Below are 21,203 nucleotides of genomic sequence, written 5' to 3'. Positions count from 1 at the left end.
TGTGGCAATTTCTTTGAACATTCTTTTAAAAGGAGGTTGGATTTTTTTTTAAAAAAAAGCTTTCAATAGTTTCATTGTTGTACCTGAGCTTTCCTTATCCAGTGATTTACTCTAATTATCTAAATGATTCTAAGGAAGATGGTTTCCCCTCCAGTAAGAGCACAGCAAAGTGATCATAACAGACATAAATGCATATTGCTGTGAGATAGAAAATCGACTGAATTGTAATAAGTGGCAGCTGCCAACGGAGAGCCTCTGCTGCCTTTTAGGAACGGAGGTCTGGCTACATCCCTCTGTCTCCTCCTGCTCATAGGTGTCTGAGCATAATGTGGGCCAGTGTCTGTGACAGTCCTGAGTTCCCTGAGCACGGTGCAGAGTGCAAGCACTGCCTGGCTACCATGATCTCACCCCTGACGGGAGCCCATTTCCATATTTGGGCATCCTCAATGCTCATTCCATCAATAGAAAATGCATCATAGCAGCAGCAGCAGCAGCCACAGAGCGAAAGGCAGGAGTAGGGAAGGGAGGGAGACAAAGAGAGGAAGAGAGAGGGGCAGATGCCAACGGCTGAGGGAAATATGCTGAGCTCCATGGAGAGATGACAGAGACAAGACCTACCCACTGCAGACACACAGGGAATGGGACAGAGGCAGAGTCAGGCAGACTGGAGAGGAGAAAGGGGAAAGAGAAGACAAGGGATAGAAAGGGAGAAATAGAGGCCCCAAATGAATATCTAAATACACCTATCATCTATCTATCATGTATCTATCTATCATCTATCATCTATCTATCTATCATCTATCATCTATCTATCATCTACCTATCATCTATCTATCTATCTATCTATCTATCTATCTATCTATCTATCTATCTATCTATCTATCTATCATCTATCATGTATCTATCTATCATCTATCATCTATCTATCTATCATCTATCATCTATCTATCATCTACCTATCATCTATCTATCTATCTATCTATCTATCTATCTATCTATCTATCTATCTATCATCTATCATGTATCTATCTATCATCTATCTATCTATCTATCTATCTATCTATCTATCTATCTATCTATCTATCTATCTATCTATCTATCTATCATCTATCTATATCTATCTATCTATCTATCTATCTATCTATCTATCTATCTATCTATCTATCTATCTATCTATCTATATCATCTACCTATCATCTATTTATCATCTATCTATCTATATCTATCTATATATCTCTGTCATCTATCTATCTCATCTATCATCTATCTATCTATATCTATCATCTATCACTTATCATTTATATAAATATATATCTGTATATGTGTGTGTGTTCAATCCAGTCCCACACTAAAAATCCTTGCTAGTCTGTTACCTAGTGGGGTCTGCTCTCCATGTTCCCACAGAGTTTGGAAGCATTTACCTGGTTTGGATGTAGGATATAAGTTACTAGTGCGCTCAGCTCAACTACATCAACTCCCCTTTAAGTATAGGAATCTCATCTTAGTGTAACTTAACAAAGGATCAGGAAGAGAAAGCTCTCTTCTCTTGGAAAACCATTCAGCTTTTCTAATCAATTCACGGTCCAATTTACACTTATCAGAATAAACTCTAAATTAGCACTTACTAGTTTTCTTTAATATAAACTCGGATTGTGTCCCCTTGAAGGATATCATTTAGAAACCGAGCTGGCCAGTCCAGAGACCTTCTCCTCTTCAGCTTCTTGGTCCCTTTTGTCCACAGACCCCAACCCTGCTGGAGGAGATGAGATGTGTTCAGGCACTGAGAAATTCAGTTCCCTAATTTTGTAAGAAATATCACCTCACCTGCGAAGAGCTTTAAACTGCATCATCACTCTTTTGCCTAAAACATGGTAGGTAGGAGTTGTAAAAAATGAACTGGTTTTCTTTCTATCCTTGTTTCCATTTCTGGCAAGAAGGGGCTTCATTTTCTGGCATACATTCCTTCCCTGGCTTCATGCCCACAGTCCTGGAAGAGTTTAGCTATCAATCCTCTAAAGTTTGATGGATTTGTCATTTTCTGGTGCTGGAATGAGTTTGTTGGGGGGAAATTTATGAACACATTTGGCTAACTGGCAGGAGCCTCGAATGCTTGAGGATTTCCTGAAGAAACACTCCAAGAACCTTCTGTGGCTTTTTGTTTTTCCTTAGGATGTGGTGTGATTTTCATGGTCTATTTGTTATAATGCTTCCCTGACGTAAAACACTCATGCAGCATAAATAACCTCTCCCTGAAATACTTTGAAACTTCCAATTCTGGAAGTCTGAGCTTAAGCTCCCTGCTTTAAATACACTGCAGACAAATTAACCACTGGAAGAGACAGCGAGTTTCTACTGGGCCCAAATAGTACTTTCTGCCTTGCATACCGTTCTCAGCATGCCTGAGAACTCAGACTTGGTCTTTAGATATTTTGATGCTATGTGGTTGACTGCATAAAAATTAATTACTGGTATTTTTGTTGGATTGTGTTTTTCATCCCTCGTTGTCCCATTTAGTGTTTTTTTTTCTTTGATTTATTTTGTCTGGTACTAACATTACCCCTTCTGCTTATTTACATGGTGCCTCTTTGGCCATCCCTTTATTTTCAACCTCTCAGTGTCATTCTGGTGTAAGTGTGTCTCTTATAAACAGCGTTTGGCTGGGTTTGTATTGTTCTATCCCATATAAGAGTATCTATTGGTCTTTTAAAGGAGGCATTTAACTAATTCACATTTATCGATTTGGACATATTCCTGCCCATTTCATATTTATACCAATTTATTTCCTAATATGTACAGCAAATATTTTCTCTACGTTCTTGTCGCTTCTCAGACATAAAGTTCTTGTAAATTGCATTTGAGCTGTGGCTGTAGCCATGGTGATGTGGATGAATAAGGGAAGTGTACCTTTTGATACCATGCCTTGAAGAAAGAATACTACTTGTCTTGAACTTAATGATGTTTGAACTTGGCAAATCTTCTTGACAATGACTGCCATCAGGCTCACACTTAGCTGTGATGGGATTTAACTACAATACTGGCGCCCTGGCCTTGGAGTCAGCTTAGGGTTTGAATTTGCACTCCCCTCGCATGCACACACACACACACACACACACACACACACACACACTTGCTATGTGACTGCGGGTATTTAATTAACCTCTGCACCTGCTAATTTTCTCATCTGTTAAAATCCCAGGGTGATTGAGAGAATTAACTGAAGCAATATGGGAAAGCACTCTCCACAGTTCCAGGCTTATTTCAGTCTTAACAATGTCTATATAAAAATAAAACCCCGCCTCTCGTGGTTTGTGGTGTGTTTCCTTTTGGGAGCTGGGGTCCGGTTGGTATGCAGGGAAAGGGGAAGGCATGCGAGCTATGTTATCTGCTTGTCATGACAAGAGGAGCCAAGTGGCGGGCCATGGGGCGAAGCACATCCGGAGCACGGACTGGGCCTCAGAATTCCAGCGAAGGCTCGAGATAAGGAACCCTCGGGGGGCTGCCCAACGGCTCGGGCTTCTGCTAACCAGGGCCAGGCTCTTAGGAGAAGAGTGATGAGGAGGGAATGTGGCTTCCAGAGCCACCAAATAAGGAAGGGCAGCATCTCTCTCCCCTTCATCCAAGTGTAGGTGGCAGCAACCGGAGCAACGCGCCCCACACGTTCTCAGCACCTCCTGGACCTGGTTCTGAAAGGACCTGGGACCCTCTCTGAGCAAGTGGACCGGTAGGAAATGCTCACGCGAACAATTCAGACATTCCTTTTATTTTTTGATATGATTTATAGCCTCAGTTTCCCCCCCTTTCCTTCTTTGCCCACACATAATTTACCTACGGAAATTCACAGCTGTCCTTAAACGTCGCAGAGCCCTCCTGACCCCAGCCCCTCCCAGGCCGCGCCCGGGACGCTCCGTCCAGGTCGGTGGTTCTGATCTGCTACCAGCCCAATCTGACTCCCGAGGGAGCAAGTGGGCTGTGCCGCCAGAGGTCATTTCCTTGCCAAACATTCCTTTTCAGTGAGAGGACATTTTCATCCCCTGGTAAACAATCCCCAGCCCGCACAAAGTGGAGAGGGGTGCCTGTCCCTCTTCGAGCTCTCCACTTAGTCCCGAGCCAACTCCAACCCCAGAGGCGTCAGTCTGCTCTGTAAATTCCTTTGTGAAACCTGAGAGCCTCAGCTCCCAAGGAGAGCAAAGATCTTGGAGGGGGTACAGTTTCCCTCCACCCTATAAGATCTGCTTATGTTGGCAGCAGAGGAGTGTGTCTTTCCAAACAGGCTCTTCCCTTTCTTGTGCATTCAGTTCAGAAAGCACTCCAGGCCCCTTCCAAGTGGGAGAGGTAAGATCACCTCCCTCGCAGGTCTACACAGGAAGGAGACGACATGCCTTGGGGGGCTTTTCTAGTTAAGGGTCTGAACCTCCTTTTCAAACAGTCACTATGAAGATGGAGTGGCTCCACTTACCAGGTGGCCGGGAGGTGGCGGCTGAGGTCAACCTGAGCTTCACTTTAGTTTCAATTACTGTTTGTGTGTGTGTGTGTGAGAGAGAGAGAGAGAGAGAGAGGAGAGAGAGAGAAAGCAGAGGGATGAAGGGATGAAAGAAATGAAAGAGATGGGGGAAAAAAGCCTAGAAAGAGAAAGAGGGGGGAAGAAAAAACCTTTTATCTTCTGGCCTTCCGCTGAGCCCCACTGTCAGTCACCCACCCAGAATCCTCACCACCGCCTGGTGCTCTCCTTTAAGCTCCTGGGGCATCTTTGTTTTATTTCCATGCCTGCCATTTCTTTGTATATGTGTTTCCTCAGCCCCAGAATTTGGAAATGAAGTAGTAAGTCATCAATTGGTAGCATCTTAGAAAACTTTAAAGATTAATATATTGTTTTGGTGGCATTAAGGGAGATACACTGAAGAAAGGGGTCAGCTGTTGCCTTGCTGAAGACTTTCAGTGTCACCACTTGCACAGGGTCTGTTGGGTCTCGTGGCCCCAGAGGTCTAACAAATGCTCAGGTTTGCCCCTGAATCTATGGGGCACTGAACCCGTGTGTGTGACGGGGATGCCTGCATTTTTATTCTCTCAAAGAAACATCGTGCCATTTCCAGTGAGATCATGGTGGGTGGCGAGAAAGCAGGTCATGGGTAAGCCACTCTGGCTGAGCGACTCTTTCCCCAGCCCTCTGCCCAGCTGGCAGCTGGGGAAGCGGATGCAGCTGAGAGCACTGCCCGCAGGAGCCTCGCCCCTGGCATTCCCGGGCTCCAGGCAGCCCTGAACGCTGCCTGGCAGGGCCGCCTTCCGTCCTTCCATCCAAGCTGAGTGCTTTCTTTTTGCTTTTGTTTTATTAAACACATGTTTATTGAGTGCCTACTATGTGCCAGAAACTGCTCTAACTGCTTGGCACCCATCAGTGAGAAGAATAGACAAACACCCGTTGCTTCGTGAAGCTTAAGTTCTAGGCTTCCTATTTTACTAAAAGGTTTCATTTATTTATTTTAGCATTTTGAAACGTTGAAAAAATGGAAAGAATAGTCCAATGAGCACCTGTATACCCTTCATCTAGATTCAACTGTTAATATTTTACAGCGGTGCTCTTTTTTCTCACTTTTCTCTCTCTCTCTCTCTTTGTCTATCTACATACACACACACACACACACACACACACACTTTTTTTTGCAAACCATTTGAAAGCAGGTATCATGACACTTCACTCCTAAATAATTCAGAATATATCTTCTTAGAATAAGGACATTCTCCTATATTACCTCCAAACCATTATTACACATAAGAAAACTATCATTAATAGTGTCTAAAATAAGTCTATATTCAAATTTCTTTACTTGTCTCAAAAATGTATTTTATGGCTTGTTTTTTAAATTTATAAAATCTAACCAAAGTTCATGTATTTTGTTTGATTGTTATATCTCTTTAGTTTCTAGAGCAATCCCCCACTTCTTTGTGGTTTGGCTTTTCAAGTCATTGACCTTTTGGAAGAGCCCAACTAGTTGTCTTGTTGAATATTCAACATTCTGGATCTGTCTGGATGTTGCCCATGATTAGATTCAGGTTCAACACCTTTGGTTAGCATGTTCCATAAGCAATGGTGCGGACTTCTTACTGCAACACTTCAGAAAATCATAATGTCAAGTTGTCCCACAGGAACAGGCTAGATAAACAATTGTTGAATGAGTACATTTTATTTATGATGTATGTATTTTTTCCCTTAGTATTACTAAGGCAGAGCCTTTACCCATCAAAATTCTGGGAGTGATAAGGATTGCTTTTTGACTACAACTTCAAGACAATATGTACATATGCTTACTTACATACTTGTGTGACTCTAAACACCAGGATGGTTTTCTCGATTCTGGATGGAAATTAGCATCAGCTGGAAAAGTTTAAAAAATACTGATACCCGGGCCCTGGCACTTCTCTTGGTTTAAGCATTGGGTGTTTGCAAAGGGAGGTTCTAGCCTTTAAGGTAAGAGGGTCCAGCCTTCCTGACGACCAAGGAATGGGCTCCACTCAGTGTCTTTACCAGCCCTAAATTTCTCTGTTTCCCAAAGAATTCATACTTGAGATTTCTGGCAGTATTTTTTCTTTTATTAGGAAACTCCAAAGTACACCAAGACATTTTTTTCTCATACTCCTACTTGAAGTCAGAAATTGCATTTTAAAAATAATTCTCCCGTGCTTTAATAAATTGGCTAAAAAGGGTAAATGGATTTTCTTTCTCTGTTTGCAGTCAGGGAAGCACTTATCTCTCACCCCAAGTGGATGTCCTGTGTAATTGGATGTGAAGCAATTCCAAGGCTGCATCAAAATCTTTTTAGAGCGTTACTATGACAATCGGACTTCCTTTTAAAAAACCGCCTCAGAGCAAACTCTCCATCATCCCACTGTCCATTCAGTGAAATTTCATCTCATGAAGTAAGTTCAGCTTTTCAGAAAGTTGAGGCGCAGCAGAGGGGCCCATTTTGCATTCACATTAGCTCAGTCCCTAACACAGCCTTTCGTCTCGCGGTTGTAGTAGAGAGTCCACTCACCCTCATCGAGGCCTCGCCAAGCTGATTGTAAAGCCTCTGCCTCACTGACACTGTAGGAGTTACTGTAGGGGCCTCAAAAACCCCCGATCATTTGGATAAATAAGCATTTCAATACAATGTCACAGACACCCCTTCCTCACCTTTGATCGGAACCTTTTCGAAACAGACTCTAGCAAAGGCAAGAATTTGGGCAGAGCTTCTCAGAGGCGAAGGAGCTTTGATTTGGTTTGGACTCCAAGTTGATCCTGACATTTCTATTCATGTTAACAGAAGGTGTGAGATTGTTGTTGTTGTTGATTTTTAGAGAGAGAAAGAGGAGGGGAGAGGGAGGGAGAGAGAAACATTAATGTGAGAGTGAAACATCCATTGGCTGCCTCCTGCATGCTCCTAGCGGGGATCGAGCCCACAACCCAGGCCTGTGCCCTGACCTAGGCAATGCTAGTGCACATCTGAGGTGCCCTAACTGGGAGATTATTCTAGTTGTGGTTCCTTAGCCTTCCAAAGATGCTAATGAGCCGTGTGAGCTCTGGAGGCCGGCACAGCCCTTTATCTTTACGTCTAACTAGTAATAGAGGATTATTTGTTACTTCACATTAGAAATGTTACAAATTATTTGTCATTGGAAGGAAGATTTGAGCTATGTGGTTGGTTAGAAAAGAATGTAAGACTCCTGTCTGTCATCTGCTAAATATTTAGCCCTACTGTGTGCCAGGTGCTGTTCTATGCCCTTTAGAGTCCTGGGCCTATAGCAAGTGCTGGGACTCTGTCAGATCTTGGTTTGGGCCACACGTGGAAGGTCCTGTCATCTGAAGACTAGAAAGTTAGCTGAATCTGCTGCTAGAACATGGTTTCATTTATCTTGAGTGAACCTTTTATGCCGACACTGCCCGAGGGCCTAAATGATCAGAGGGCACTTTCGCTGAGTTTACAGAACCACCATGTGGCGGTGCGTGCCTGCCGGCTGACAGGGGTTCATACGTGTGGCAGAGTTTGAGTTCTTGTAGCGAGGCACCTGCTGTAAGGTCTGGGGGGCCTGACCTATAGAGTCTTTGCCTACTTCTAATGTCCGAGGCCGCTGATCACCGCAGAAAGAGGCGTGCTGCTTAGAGCCGTGTGCCCGCCTCTTCTATCCAGAGCCCTGAGAAAATGGGGACTTTAATATTGACTCTGTACTTTAAGAAGGGATGAAGGCAGACGCCACAGTCCTGCTCAGAATGGCTCGGTACTTTTGGCTTTTCAACTAGTACAGGTGATTCACTGCCTGGCTGGTGGGGGAGGGGAAACAACCTTGGACCTTGTTGCTTCACTTTTGTGACCTCCCTTTGGCATTCTCGAGTGTGTAACTGAACCAGGGCTTGGCAGTAGGGATGCTTGCATTCCTAGTCAGGCACAGTCAGCTACTTTTCTGAGCCAAGGAAGGTGAGTAGCAGCTGGGCCCGGGAAGGCTATTAGGAGGGACGGCAAAATGAGCAATTATAAGAGCAAGAGCGGAACAAGGTGTCTCCTAAGTCAGAATCTGGCTCCAGGCCTCGGCGTCCTTCCTTTTGGTATAAAGGTAGGTGTTCTAAGGACAAGGGGTATTAATGACAAAATTTTATGTGCTAACAAGTGCCTTTGATTGTAGCACATAAAAGTGACTGTTTTGAAAAACAGCCTCTATGTCCATAAATAGGAGAGTGGTTATATAGGCACTGGTGGTACACCCACACGTGGAAAGAAGTCCATGAAGTTGTTTAAAATAATGAGATTGATTTGCTTGTGCTGGTAGGAGACAATCTCTAAGACATATAATTGAGGGGGGAAAATCAAGTACCAAATCAACACTCAGTAAGGTTGCAATCAAGCAACTTTCTTATATTCCATTTTTAACAAAACAAATATATATATTACTCATATAGTTAAGAAAATACAGTAAAAAAAAAAAAATGTCTGAGTAGAAGTATCTTAAGATTTGGAAAGACAAAATTGTCCTCATAGCTGAGCCCTTGCACATAAACACTTGTGACATCTGGGCACATCTTTCAAACCCTGGGTGACACCAATAAGTGGTGTAGGCCTTGCTTCTCGCCTCCCAGTTTATCCAGCTGTAAATAAGGTTATAATTATGGTCCTGCTGAAATGCACAAATCCTGAGGGAGGGGGAAATGCTCGCAAGACAACTCTGGCAAAGCTCAGGGCCCATTCCCCTGCTCATTCTGGTCAAGGCTTGTTGGCACTGGTTGCTAAATGACTGTGGAATGAACCTGGAGTTTTGTGGTTTCCATTCATCTTGATAAGAAAAGGTTATACCATTAGGGGAACTTTTAAGGAAGGAAGCTCGTTAAAAACAAGTGACAGAGAACTTTCTTCTAGCCCCAAAATTTTGTTTTCAATTTTGATGAATAATAATTTGAAAATACAATTTTGTCTTATGTGTTGTTAGGGAGCTAAATGTACCTACAATCCCCTCATATTTTATGACAAACGGTATCAACATGGGAAAAGGACAGGCCCAGCGGTGGTTTTGCAGGCCCTGAACATGTCTGAGGATCTGCCCACCTTGCTCCCTTTTTAAGTTCAGCCCATTCCATCAATGCTCCCTCAAGTGTCATCCTCTGCCAAGTTTTCTTCAAGCCTTCCTGGAGCCTTCCGTACAGAGCCAGCCAGGGCTGAGGGCATGATTAGGTGACTAGAAGAAGGAATGGGCATGGTGAGCATCTCACCCACTTTTTCTTGCATTCTTTCAGGTGATTAGAACATTGAAGCGCCTTTTCATCAGTTTTGGTTGGGCCATGAGTGGGCCTCGGTATGAAATGCCCTAGAAAATCTGCTCCGAGCTCAGTGATTCTCTGCATCCTTTGGAAGGAATCAAAACTCTTAAACCTGCATCCAGCAATGAGCTGTGTATCTACAGCAAGTTACTTAATGTCTCTGTATGAAACGAAAGTATTGGTCATGCTTGAACTTTGAAGGTACCAATAGCTCTGGGATTCCATATTGAAGACATAAACAGGCTCAGTTGGTTAGAGCATTGTCCTGACATACAAGAAGCAACCAATGAATGCATAAATAAGTGGAACAACAAATCAATGTCTCTCTCTCTCCTCCTCTAAAATCAATAATAAAAATAATACCAAAAAAAAGACTCTTAAGCGACCCATGACCCTTCCCCCAAGATATCTCCTAACACTCCCCTCAGTTTGAGCCTGACCTGGAACAAAAAGGCATAAGCAATGGTAAGAAAAGCTTAAATGGCTACTTCTCACTTAAAGAGACCAATGAACATGGTTACAGCTGTCTCCACTTCAAAGAAAACACCAGGAAATTTCCTTTAAATAAAACCCCTTCTAAGAGAGAACGTTATGAGACCAGAACATGGATAAGAGTTACTGGGAAGGTCCCTCTTGGCCAGTGTTCAGTTTGGGGAGTCAATATTTCCTTCAGAAAGTTCCAGAGAAACCACCCACGGGCTAATTAGGATAAAGGGCAGGAGAGAATGGCAGCCAGGTTTGTTGGGTGGGTAAGTTTGAAGGAGTATAGACACAGAAAGGTCAATATAACATCCTAATTAACACTCCCCTCATTAATACTCTTCCTTCCTTCCTTTTACTGAAAGAAAAAAAAAAAAAAAGGTTTTAAATGGCTTTGAAGATAGTAACCCATTTCCCCTTTAATTATGAAGAGGCCTAAATATTTTTACATAATGTGACACCCTAGAGATGAGAAACCTGAAACAAGTCTTTTTCACCCCTGCCCGAAGCAGAGCTCTGCTTCTCTGGCAATGCCTCTCAAACCCTGAGGCATCAGAACGATCTGAGTGCTTTGAAAAATACAGATTCCTAGCACTCACCACAAATGGACTCAGAATGCTCTGGAGAGGGGCCCAGGTATCTTTATTTCTGACAGGCTCCCATAGGTGTCTTTCACTCACAGCATCTGAGAACTTTGGCCCTATGATCTAATCAAGGTCATACTGTTGCAAATAACTGGTCTCATATAATTTATCTCGGGAGCATTTGGGTCCTTTTTGAATAAAAGCTGCCCCAGTAAGTATGCTACTTTAGAAGACAGTAAGCATGTCATATGCTAACTATGGCCAATGACGCCATAAAACAAAAGTGCATTAGGGACTGCTTTCAATTTTTTATAATGATGGGAAGGTGGCATGTCATGGGGCCTTTTTAGCCCCAGACATCACTCCACAGAATTCCAACAGATGTAGACAAAGTTCCTGCAGATTCAGATCCTCTCCTCGCAGGCTGTTTGCCGTGGCAATAGGATGTCCTGAAGTCACACTTCCCCCAAGTGAAGTGCTGATAAGTCTGGTTATCAGAAAGATATTACTGGGAGTGTGATGTGCCGGGTATTTACATTTTCTTGATAGAGTTAGTCATATGAAAGCTGACAAAGAAGGCAAAAGAGCAGTGTTGTGGTGCAATATCAGCAGGCAGCTGTCCCCTGGCTTCCCGATAAATAGAATGACTTGCATTGCTGAGCGGTGCGGTCACTGATCTCACATTTCCTCTTGATTCACATATTCAGAGGGGTTGCTTGTCATCTCCTCCCTCTTCTGCTTCCCAGACACTGAGTCTGGAATGAAAATTCACCTGCCTCTGAGTTGGCCACTGGCGGGGGCGGGGGCGTTACTTGGGTTCCCAGGTTGGAAGATTATCTCACCCAGCCCCGGCTATATAAGCTGACCCCTGTGGAGGAGCACAGCAAGGCCAACTGAAGGGATTCATTCTGCAGGAGGAAAGCTTACAGACAAACTTCAGGCCAACGTGATGATGCTGAAAGTAGAGGAGCTGGTACGTGAGACACATTACTTTATGCAGTGGAAATTGGTTCAGTCTTGGTTTTAATTTGAAACTGAGATGTCCTTTCCTTTCAGGTGTAATGCACAGGTATTCCAAAAATGTTGTATGTGAAAAATGGTTGGTTCACGTGATAAAATAAGTGAAATTGGAAAAATGGAGCTGGCAGCAATGAGTTTTCTACATATTTCTATTTATTACCTTTTGCTTTGGGTTTATTATACAGGCAGAATCACATGTCATTATCAAAATGCCTCAGGGAAGACGTTATATGGCAAGAACATATGTCTGAAAACTTTACAACTTGAGGCCAAGAGTTATCAAAAGTACCTAAAATGAAAGAATTTTAAATAATCGGCGGGGGAGGAGGTTGACATTTTCCTAGGAGAAGTGTGATTATGTGGATTAAAAGTGGATTTCTACATAGCAATCTAACCTAAACTTTGATTTAGCTAAAACAGCAAGACAAGTACCTGGAGGTAATCCTGGAACATCTCAGCAATGTGTCCCAGCTGAGATCTCACAGCTGCATGGAGGCGGCAGTCACCAGGAAGGACCGGGCCCTCCTGCAGCATCCTCCGCAGAGGATGACCCCAGGACAGGGCCCTGATACTTCTGACCCTGCCATCTCTTTCCCTCATAGGTCACAGGGAAGAAGAATGGCAGTGGGGACACTGGGGAGTTCCTCCCTGAGGATTTCACAGATGGAGAGTATGAAGCTGCTGTTACCTTGGAGAAGCAAGAGGACCTGAAAACACTTCCAGCCCACTCCGTGAGCCTTGCGGAGCAACAGTGGAAAATTGAGAAACAACGGGAGGCAGAGGTAAGAACCTTCCATAGAATCCACTAATGGGAGGTTGGGGATAGAGTAGAGAAAGGAGGTGCCAAGCAGGAAGAAGCAAAGAGAAACAAAATAAATGCCACCATTTAAAAGATGTTTCTTTACCAAATATGAACCCATAAAGAGACAACTTCTATGGGGCACATTGTGGGAAAGAATTCTTTAGCAAGACTATGCCCTCCAGATTCCGAATCAATGACTGACCATTCTTTGACCATGTTCTGCTTGAGAGAATTGGAAAGAGAAACGTGTCCAGTGAGTTTCTGATGTTATGTGCATCTAGTTTATCCCAAGCAAGAGGGACCTCTTTTTCCCAATAATGTAGTTTGTGGTCCACGGACCGTTGTTTGACTGTGTCTACTATCTGTGCTGATAAGGTCTGAGCTGCTGGGTGAAGTTTCGTTACTTACTAACTGCAGATAAAACATGCATTAGTTAGCTGTAGTCCCAGGACAGCCTGTCTCATGGGCCCTGCTTAGTGGACAGCCTGACAGAGATTGGCATTTATATTTCTTTTTTTTTAAAAATATATCTTTAATGATTTCAGAGAGAGGAAGGGAGAGAGAGAGAGAGAGATAGAAACATTAATGATGAGAGAGTCGTCATTGACTGGCTGCCTTCTGCAAGCTCCCAACTGGGGGCCAAGCCTGCAACCCAGGCATGTGCCCTGACCGGGAATCGAACCGCGATCTCCTGGATCCTAGGTCGATGCTCAACTGCGGAGCCACACCCGGCAGGGCGGCATTGATATTTCAAAGCTTAATGCTCATCATTGGATCCTTTTGGGTTAAAAAACATTCTTGAGTATGATTAAAAAAAAAAAATTCTACAGAAATATGGGGTTTATGGCAGTAATTATAAAATCATCACTTAGAGACTAGATCCTGTCTCCAATTAGTCAAAAGCTGATGCTCAATGCATGAGAATGAAGATGAAGGCAATTAGTTGGAAAACCAGACCCCCAAATCCTTGAATAAGAAATCATGAAATTGGGATCAAAGTTTTATTTTTTAATTTTTTTTGCTCAAACTGTTCACACACTTATCTCAGGCCTTGCAGATTTTGTTTAGACACAACCAGAGTGCTTGTCAGTAGAACCCAGTGTATTTTGAAACCCAACTTCTTTTTTAGCTCAAGAAGAAAAAACTAGAACAAAGGTCAAAGCTTGAAAACTTAGAAGACCTTCAAGTTATCATTCAACTGAAGAAAAAGAAAAAATACAGGAAAACGAAAGTTCCGGTTGTGAAGGAAGCTGAGCCTGAAATCATCGTAAGGGCTATTTGGTTATGCATTTTCCCACGCCCGCCACGGAGGCTACAGGGGAATAAATATCTGGAGGGTGTGACTGAGCGTTGTGTCGCTCACAGTAGCTCTCGCCCTATTTTGGCTTTAGACAGAACCTGTGGATGTGGCTCAGTTTCTGAAGGCTGCCCTGGAGAACAAACTGCCAGTCGTAGAAAAGTTCTTGTCGGACAAGAACAATCCGGATGCCTGTGATGAGGTAAGGCTTACGCACAGCACTGCAAAATCCAGCTCATTAATTTCGTGTTTCTTCTGCTTTACTGCAGCCTTGCTAATGTGGTGCCAAAAATCAATCCACCTGAAACAGTTTCCCCAGCTGTTGCCACATATGCCAGCAGCATGACAGGAGAGTACAGTAGTCAAAAAAAGAAAAAACACCCCGCCCCCCCAACAAACAAACCTGGATGAGTGCTATGCGTTGAATCATTTTTTGCACTCTTAAGTTTCTGACTGATTTTTCACTCGTCTTTAGCTTCCTAGATCCTTGGATGGACTTTTAATGAGGCCAGGCCAACAAATTACCTTTGCAGCAATATATTATTAGCGTCATCTCTGATGAGACCCAAACACATCAGCTCTAGACAGGGAATTTAGAGACTGAAGTTCAGCTGCCAGCTCTGTCGCTACTTTGCTACTTGATTTTGAGCAGCTCCTTTGCAGGTTCTGGACCTCAGTTTCCTTACCTGTAAGGGGAGGTCACTGGAATGAAATAATGCCTAAAGTTGTTGCAGCTTTAGAAGTCTATTCACCTATTTGTATGAAGCCAATTTACCAGAAATCACTAATCCTTTTTGTATTTTTTCCCCCATGAACTGAAATGGGGGATCATTTCTGAAGTTGAATAAAAAATAAGTCTTCCGTTTTCTTGAAATGAATTGAATCCTTTTTGAAATTTGACTTAGCAACAGTCCCAGATGGAACAAAATTGATCTGCATGACAAATATTACACAAACAATGACAGTGCAAAAGAGAGGGAAAATCAGCATTTAGGTAGTCTCTAACCTTCCAGTTCACACCCGTCAATGCAGACTTCCAGGCACTTAAAATGTACATTGCAGGAAGCTCAAATCTCAGTTACAGGATAACTGTTCTAGTTCTGCAATTTTGGTGAATTTGACATTTCTAATTCATAAAGAAGCAGTCAAGTTTCTACCAGTTAGGTCCTCAGAGTCCTCAGATTCATACCCCCTATAAAGGATTTATGTACATTTTTCTCTGCATTTCTCTCTTTCTTTTAATCTCTATCCTGGCAGTATAAACGGACAGCTCTGCATAGAGCGTGCCTGGAAGGACATTTGGCAATTGTGGAGAAGTTACTGGAAGCTGGAGCCCAGATCGAATTCCGTGATATGGTAAATATATTTCTTTGCTTGGAAATAAGCCAAAATGTATAGGCTATATGAAGCTTGAGAAAAGCTACAATGAAACGCTGGGCTGACTGGATTGGAAGTTGATCCAGGAGGACTAGAGGAAAGCTTATTTCTCTACACAAAGGAAAGTTGGGAGATGAGACTAGGTCATGTGGAAAGTATTTTCTATACATACTGAAAAGGAGAGAAGTGTTCCAGGGAAAAGAAGGAAGTGAAAGCTATTGAGCAGAATTCAATATCCTCATCAGAGAGCTGGGTCATTATCAAGTCAGTAGCATTACTGAGAAGTAATACAGTCGACGCTTGCCTTTCAACATCCCCATCGGTTCATTATACACGGCCGTCTGCGCGTGGCCCCTGGCTGCCAGCAATGAATCAGAATTCTCTAGCTGCGTGCCGCATATGATAGATGCCGACTGCCATAGACGTGATTTGGGGCCAGGCTGCATACTAAATGAATTGCATCTACGGAAAGCAGCTGCTTTTCAGACCTCAATAATTCAACCACTGTGATTTCTACAAAGACCAGTATACAGCGTATTTTATGAACTGAAATTGAGCTGGGAAATGCTTTATTTATTTAAATGCAGCTCAATTTGCCTTTATAGCCAAGCGGAAAAGGTATACGAAGAGTCCAAAGGATTAGGCCAAAATTGAACCCAAAAGACACACAGAAAAACCATTAAGGAAACAAAAACTAAAGTTAGCAGGGAAAGACACTAAAATTCAGGAGTGTGGGATCTGACAGGCCAGGGACATAGCGCAGAGCAGGGAGGGCACCATCTCTGAGAAAGTGCAGCCTGCAGCGGCCACAGTGATGACAGTCGAGGTGCCAGGCTGCACTGTCGCAAAGGACAGCCAAGGACCAGCAAGAGATGTGGAAAACACAGCAGGGGCACAGGAAGAGGTGTCGGGTCAGTGAAAATCTTTTGGAAGGGCCTACTTTTCCTCTGCCAGAGCTTTTAAGTACATTTGTCTAGCACTTCTGAGTAAACCTAGTCGGCCAAAGTGGCTAAAAGCGTCCGGCAGGTGTGGGCCGGAGCGTCCAGTCTGCCACTCCCCAGCTGGGCCTCCTCGGGTAAGCAGCTGAATACGCTGGAGCCGGGGTTTTCGCATCTAAAAGGAACACAGAAGCACCTACTCCGCGGCGGTGCGGGGAGGGTGGCCGCGTCTAGGGCGGGCATCGCGGCGTGGGCACGAGGAAATTCTCAACAGACTGTGGTTATTCTTCTTAATAAATATTGATTAGATTACGGCTCTCCTAACGAGGCACACACCAGATGCCCACACAGACACCCGCACTCCCCCTGGCACAGGTAGTTCAGCCAGAGCAGCGGGCGGAGGGCCTTCAGCTGCGGCAGCTGGAGCTGGGACCCAGGCGAGGGCAGCCGCTGCCGCCAGGGCGCCCGCCGCGCGGCCCTGGGCCTGAGGCCAGCGCCGACCCGCTGGCGGACCCCTTCCATGAAGCCGTGTCCTTTCACCTTCCGCGTGTAGCTTGAGTCCACCGCCATCCACTGGGCGAGCCGCGGCGGACACGCGGAGGTCCTGAAGCTGCTGCTGAACAAGGGGGCAAAAATCAGCGCCCGGGACAAGGTAGGTCTCCCGCTGCCCCCGTGCCCCCTGCCCCCAGCTGAGAGCCCGTGCCGTGTTGGGGTACCACAGTGGCCGCCCCACCCCCACCCCACCCCCCACCTCCCACCTCCCACCTCCACCCCACCCCCACCTCACCCCCACCCCCACCCCACCCCCACCCCCACCCCACCCCCACCCCACCCCACCCCCACCTCACCCCCACCCCACCTCCACCTCACCCCCACCCCACCTCACCCCCACCCCCACCCCACCTCACCCCCACCCCCACCCCACCCCACCTCACCCCAACCCCCACCCCACCTCCACCCCACCCCCACCCCCACCCCACCCCCACCCCACCCCCACCCCACCCCCACCGCACCCCCACCCCACCCCCACCGCACCCCCCACCCCGGGGTCCCGGACAGCCGGCGCCCGGCCAACCCACAGCCCGCCCGCCCTCGCAGCTGCTGAGCACCGCGCTGCACGTGGCCGTGAGGACCGGCCACGCCGAGTGCGCCGAGCACCTCATCGCCTGCGAGGCCGACCTCAACGCCAGGGACCGAGTGAGTAGCCGGGCAGGGCCCCCTGGGTTTGGAACCCCCGGGGTCCCCCCCCCGCGCCCCCAGGCTCACCTTCGCCGCCCTCGCCCCCAGGAGGGAGACACCCCGCTGCACGACGCCGTGAGGCTGAACCGCTACAGGCTGGTCCGCCTGCTCATCACCTACGGCGCGGACCTGAGCGTCAGGAACTGCGTAAGTGCCCGCAGGGGCCCGGGGCTGCGCTGCCCGGGGCGCGCCCGCCGCTGGAGGCGCCCAGCGGCCCCCCAGCGGCCCCCCAGCGGCCCCCCAGCGGCTCCGCCGGCGGTTCCAAGGCCCGGGCGTCCCGTCCCGGCAGACGGGGGCGGAGACGGGGAGGCCCTAGTGGCTGCTGTGACTTGTGTCTAGCACGGTGTCCAGCAAAATAGAAGATGGTGAGACTGCTCCCCGCGCGGACAGACGCGCCGGCTCCCTGGCCGAGCAGGGCCCGGGATGGGCAGGAATAAGCACAGCGGTCGGCGCCCGGGCCGCTGAACTCAGCCAAACGGCGTCTAACCCCAGCACTTCTGAACAGGCCTCCCCTCCGTACGTTCCCCCAGCGGCAGCTGTACTTCTGCTTATAGTTTTGAGATAATTTCCATTTCTTCTCCATTTTGGTTTATCTGCACATCCCTCAAAATAATTTCCTATATTTAGGTCCTGAAAATGCTTCTGTAAGTCCCTTCTACAAGTATGTATTAATTTAGCTTCATCTGTAAGCAGGGAACGTCACCAACTTCTCATGGTCCCAATCCCCAGGCAAACATCATCTAACATAAGCTTTAAAAATATCACCCAGAGAAAAGAGTGTAAATTACTGGGGGGAAAAAACTTGAAAGCTTTTGGAGAATCACTTTTAAAAAAAGAAGGAAAAGAAACATTCCAATGATTATATAATGTGAATAATTTCTTCTCCTTACTGTATTACTATGAGACTGACAGGAATATTTTATCATTAAAAAAATCTGGTTTAGTGACAGGAACAAAGAATAAATGCAAGAAATAGAGACTGCTGCTTGGGGTGGAAGTGTTAACAGCAGGATCCCCCCATCCCTGACATTGGGATTGGTTTTATCTAATAATTTAGAGAGTATCATAAAAAGAGTAGGTTCAATAAAATCGCCAAAGCTGCAGAAAATATGATTTTTTTTAGGCAGTGAGACACTACCAGCAGAGATAACTAGCAGACAGATTTGGGGAGACTGTGTAAGTAGGCAGGAAACCAGGAAGTAGATTTTAATGAGGAGTGCCAGGAATTTATGGAATAGCCAAAAATATACAAATAGGGCTCAGAGTTCTATGTATCAGTTAGATCCAGGCATTAGAGTTCTGAAACTATTAATGTCATTGACCCAACGGATCAATGTTCCCCCAAAGACCAATAAGCTATTGGACACCGTCTTGAACAGGACTGGCAACCACCCACAATATGTTATTGGATTGTTGTCCAAAACTCTGTCTTCATGCCTGCTGATAAGTGTCTCAAGGAAGATGCTATAAAAGTGAGAAGTTCCAAAGTGAAAGTTACAGGACCACTAACGATATGCACAGGGGCCAGCAGACCATATAAATAACTTTAGTGGGCAGCTGCAGGAATCTGGGCACATAGCTTTGAAAGGTGGAGGCTCTTCCCCAACCCAGTCCATTGTCGCTCTGCGGAACCACAAGTATCATGCTGCCAACTCTTATTATTTTTTCAGAGATCGCAGATTCAGTGGGGAAATCTCTTACTTTCCAACTGTTGAGAATTAATTCCAACTTTTAAAAAAACCCCTAAGCTCTGTTTGGGCCAAAACAAAACAGGTCTCTAGACTGATTTGCATCTCAAAGCTGCGAATTTGCAATCTCTGGGTTGAAAGAGAAACTTCTGAATGGAGATGGAAAAATTTAGAGCTCATATTTAAAGACAAGAATTGAGAGGTGACATGGTTTTAATTTCTGTGAATATCTTGAGACATATTCAAAAGGAAAAGAATTTTGGTGTAATAAATTATTTATTCACACATGTCATGACGTCACCTCCAGAAAATTAATTTCCTGGGACAGAGCTTAATGTAACTAGTGAAAAATCTACCCCCTGGAGCAGTAATGGTACTGAGCAGGACGGGAGTATTTAAGCCAAGGTGTTGAAGCAGCTGGGTTGCCACCAGTTTTGATCAATCAAGGAATCATTTTCCAAATTGATAGGAACTGGAGATTTTTATTAATACCTGAAATAGTCCCATAGGGAAAAAACACCGCTAATCTGAAATGCCAAAAGCATTCCTGTAAGAAACAGTGAAGGACTGGTTTGAATATAAACTGCAGATCACTCATAGAGGAAAGCATAAAACACTTTAGTAACAGACACCCATCCATTACCTCATTAAACACGCACGGAGAGAGATGTGAAGTTATAGATGCCTCCCATCTGGAAGTCAGATTTCCTCATCTGTTTTGATTAGGCTGGGAAGACCCCGATGGATCTGGTGTTACACTGGCAGAATGGAACCAAAGCAATATTTGACAGCCTCAAAGAGAACTCCTACAAAACCTCTCGCCTGCCTGCATTCTAAGAGAAAAGGCCACGGGCTTTCACCAGCTGCTCCTCGCCGAAGAAGAGCAACTCAGTTCAAGCCCAGCGTCTCCTTATCAACCCGTGGTCGAGCTGCACCTTATAAAGTGTTGCGAAAGCACGGGGGGACGGGCACTGAAATTTCCCTTAGCGAAACTCACTCTATTTATTTGTATTTATTCCTGTTTACTTATTTATTTTTAAATGAACTCCAATAAGCACTGCTACTAAGATCCTTTAGGATCACCCACTTGGTGAGCAGAGTTTAATTCGTACACCCACTCCAGAGCCTTCCCCTAGATAGCCCTTCACCCACGTTAGCGAGCAGTGCTCTCAGTGGCTGTTTATGTGTCACCTCACTCACGTAGGATATTTCAAGGTGTTTTTAAAAGACAAAGGTGATCTTTTGCCGCCCTCTTCTCTCCTGAATTTTTATTACTGAAGTCTGAGGCAATGGAAAGCATGTAGTGACGGAAACAGTAGGATGAAAGAGGTTCTGTGAGGAGGTCAGGAAAGCCAGTCATTTTACAGCTGGGCCCGGTATTTCTTACCCATCACACACGGTACCAGGGTGAGGCGAATGTCCCCGTGTGTGTGTGTGAGCAGAGTGCAGTGGAAGGAGTGGGCAAGGGGGCCATCAGAATGGGACTTGCTCAAAAAAGAAGGAAGTAATGGCAAATTGTAAATGTGTAAATGTGTATTATGTCATACGTATATTTTATATTCATAATAAAAGCCAACAAATTCCAAACCCCTTTCTAAGTACTTCTGTAAGTGGACAAGACCATTTCGATGGGGTGCTTTCAGTCCTGTAAGTTTTTCAGATTAGGACCGTCGTGTAGAACAGTACTTCTCAGTATTTATGACGTCTACAGAACGCATGAGGATCTTGCTAAAATGCAGACTCGGACTCTGCCAGTCTCAGGTCGGACCCGAGACTCCGCAGGTGGTGGTATGGCACAACCACACCTTGGGCAGCAAGGCAGTGAAAACCATAAAGATATAAAGGAGAGTTAAGTTATTTTGACCCCAATAAGGGGGAAAGAGACCCCTGGTGGGCAGAATGTTTACTGCAAGTTAACAAATGCTCCCTAAGAAGTTCCAGCAGGGACGGACTAGCTGAGGTTTAGCAATCATTGTGGACCGTGGCTGACAGGGTCAAAG

General features: G+C 45.3%; 1 protein-coding gene across 1 annotated transcript; it reads left to right on the top strand.

Moving 5' to 3' along the window:
• Window positions 1-11,791: 11,791 nt before the first annotated feature.
• ANKRD1 (ankyrin repeat domain 1) lies at window positions 11,792-20,596 on the top strand. The gene is made up of 9 exons (XM_087824239.1): window positions 11,792-11,815; window positions 12,465-12,644; window positions 13,794-13,931; window positions 14,056-14,163; window positions 15,219-15,317; window positions 16,830-16,928; window positions 17,375-17,473; window positions 17,564-17,662; window positions 19,930-20,596. Exons 1-9 carry the CDS (start codon window positions 11,792-11,794, stop codon window positions 20,038-20,040), a joined length of 957 nt encoding a protein of 318 aa, XP_087680365.1. The 3' UTR covers window positions 20,041-20,596.
• Window positions 20,597-21,203: the final 607 nt, after the last annotated feature.

Source organism: Miniopterus natalensis, chromosome 14 (genome assembly GCF_054644295.1).
Source record: "Miniopterus natalensis isolate mMinNat1 chromosome 14, mMinNat1.hap1, whole genome shotgun sequence".
Lineage (NCBI taxonomy): Eukaryota > Metazoa > Chordata > Mammalia > Chiroptera > Miniopteridae > Miniopterus > Miniopterus natalensis.
The sequence above is the reverse complement of the archived record's forward strand: the minus strand, read 5'-3'. Positions and strand labels throughout refer to the sequence as shown.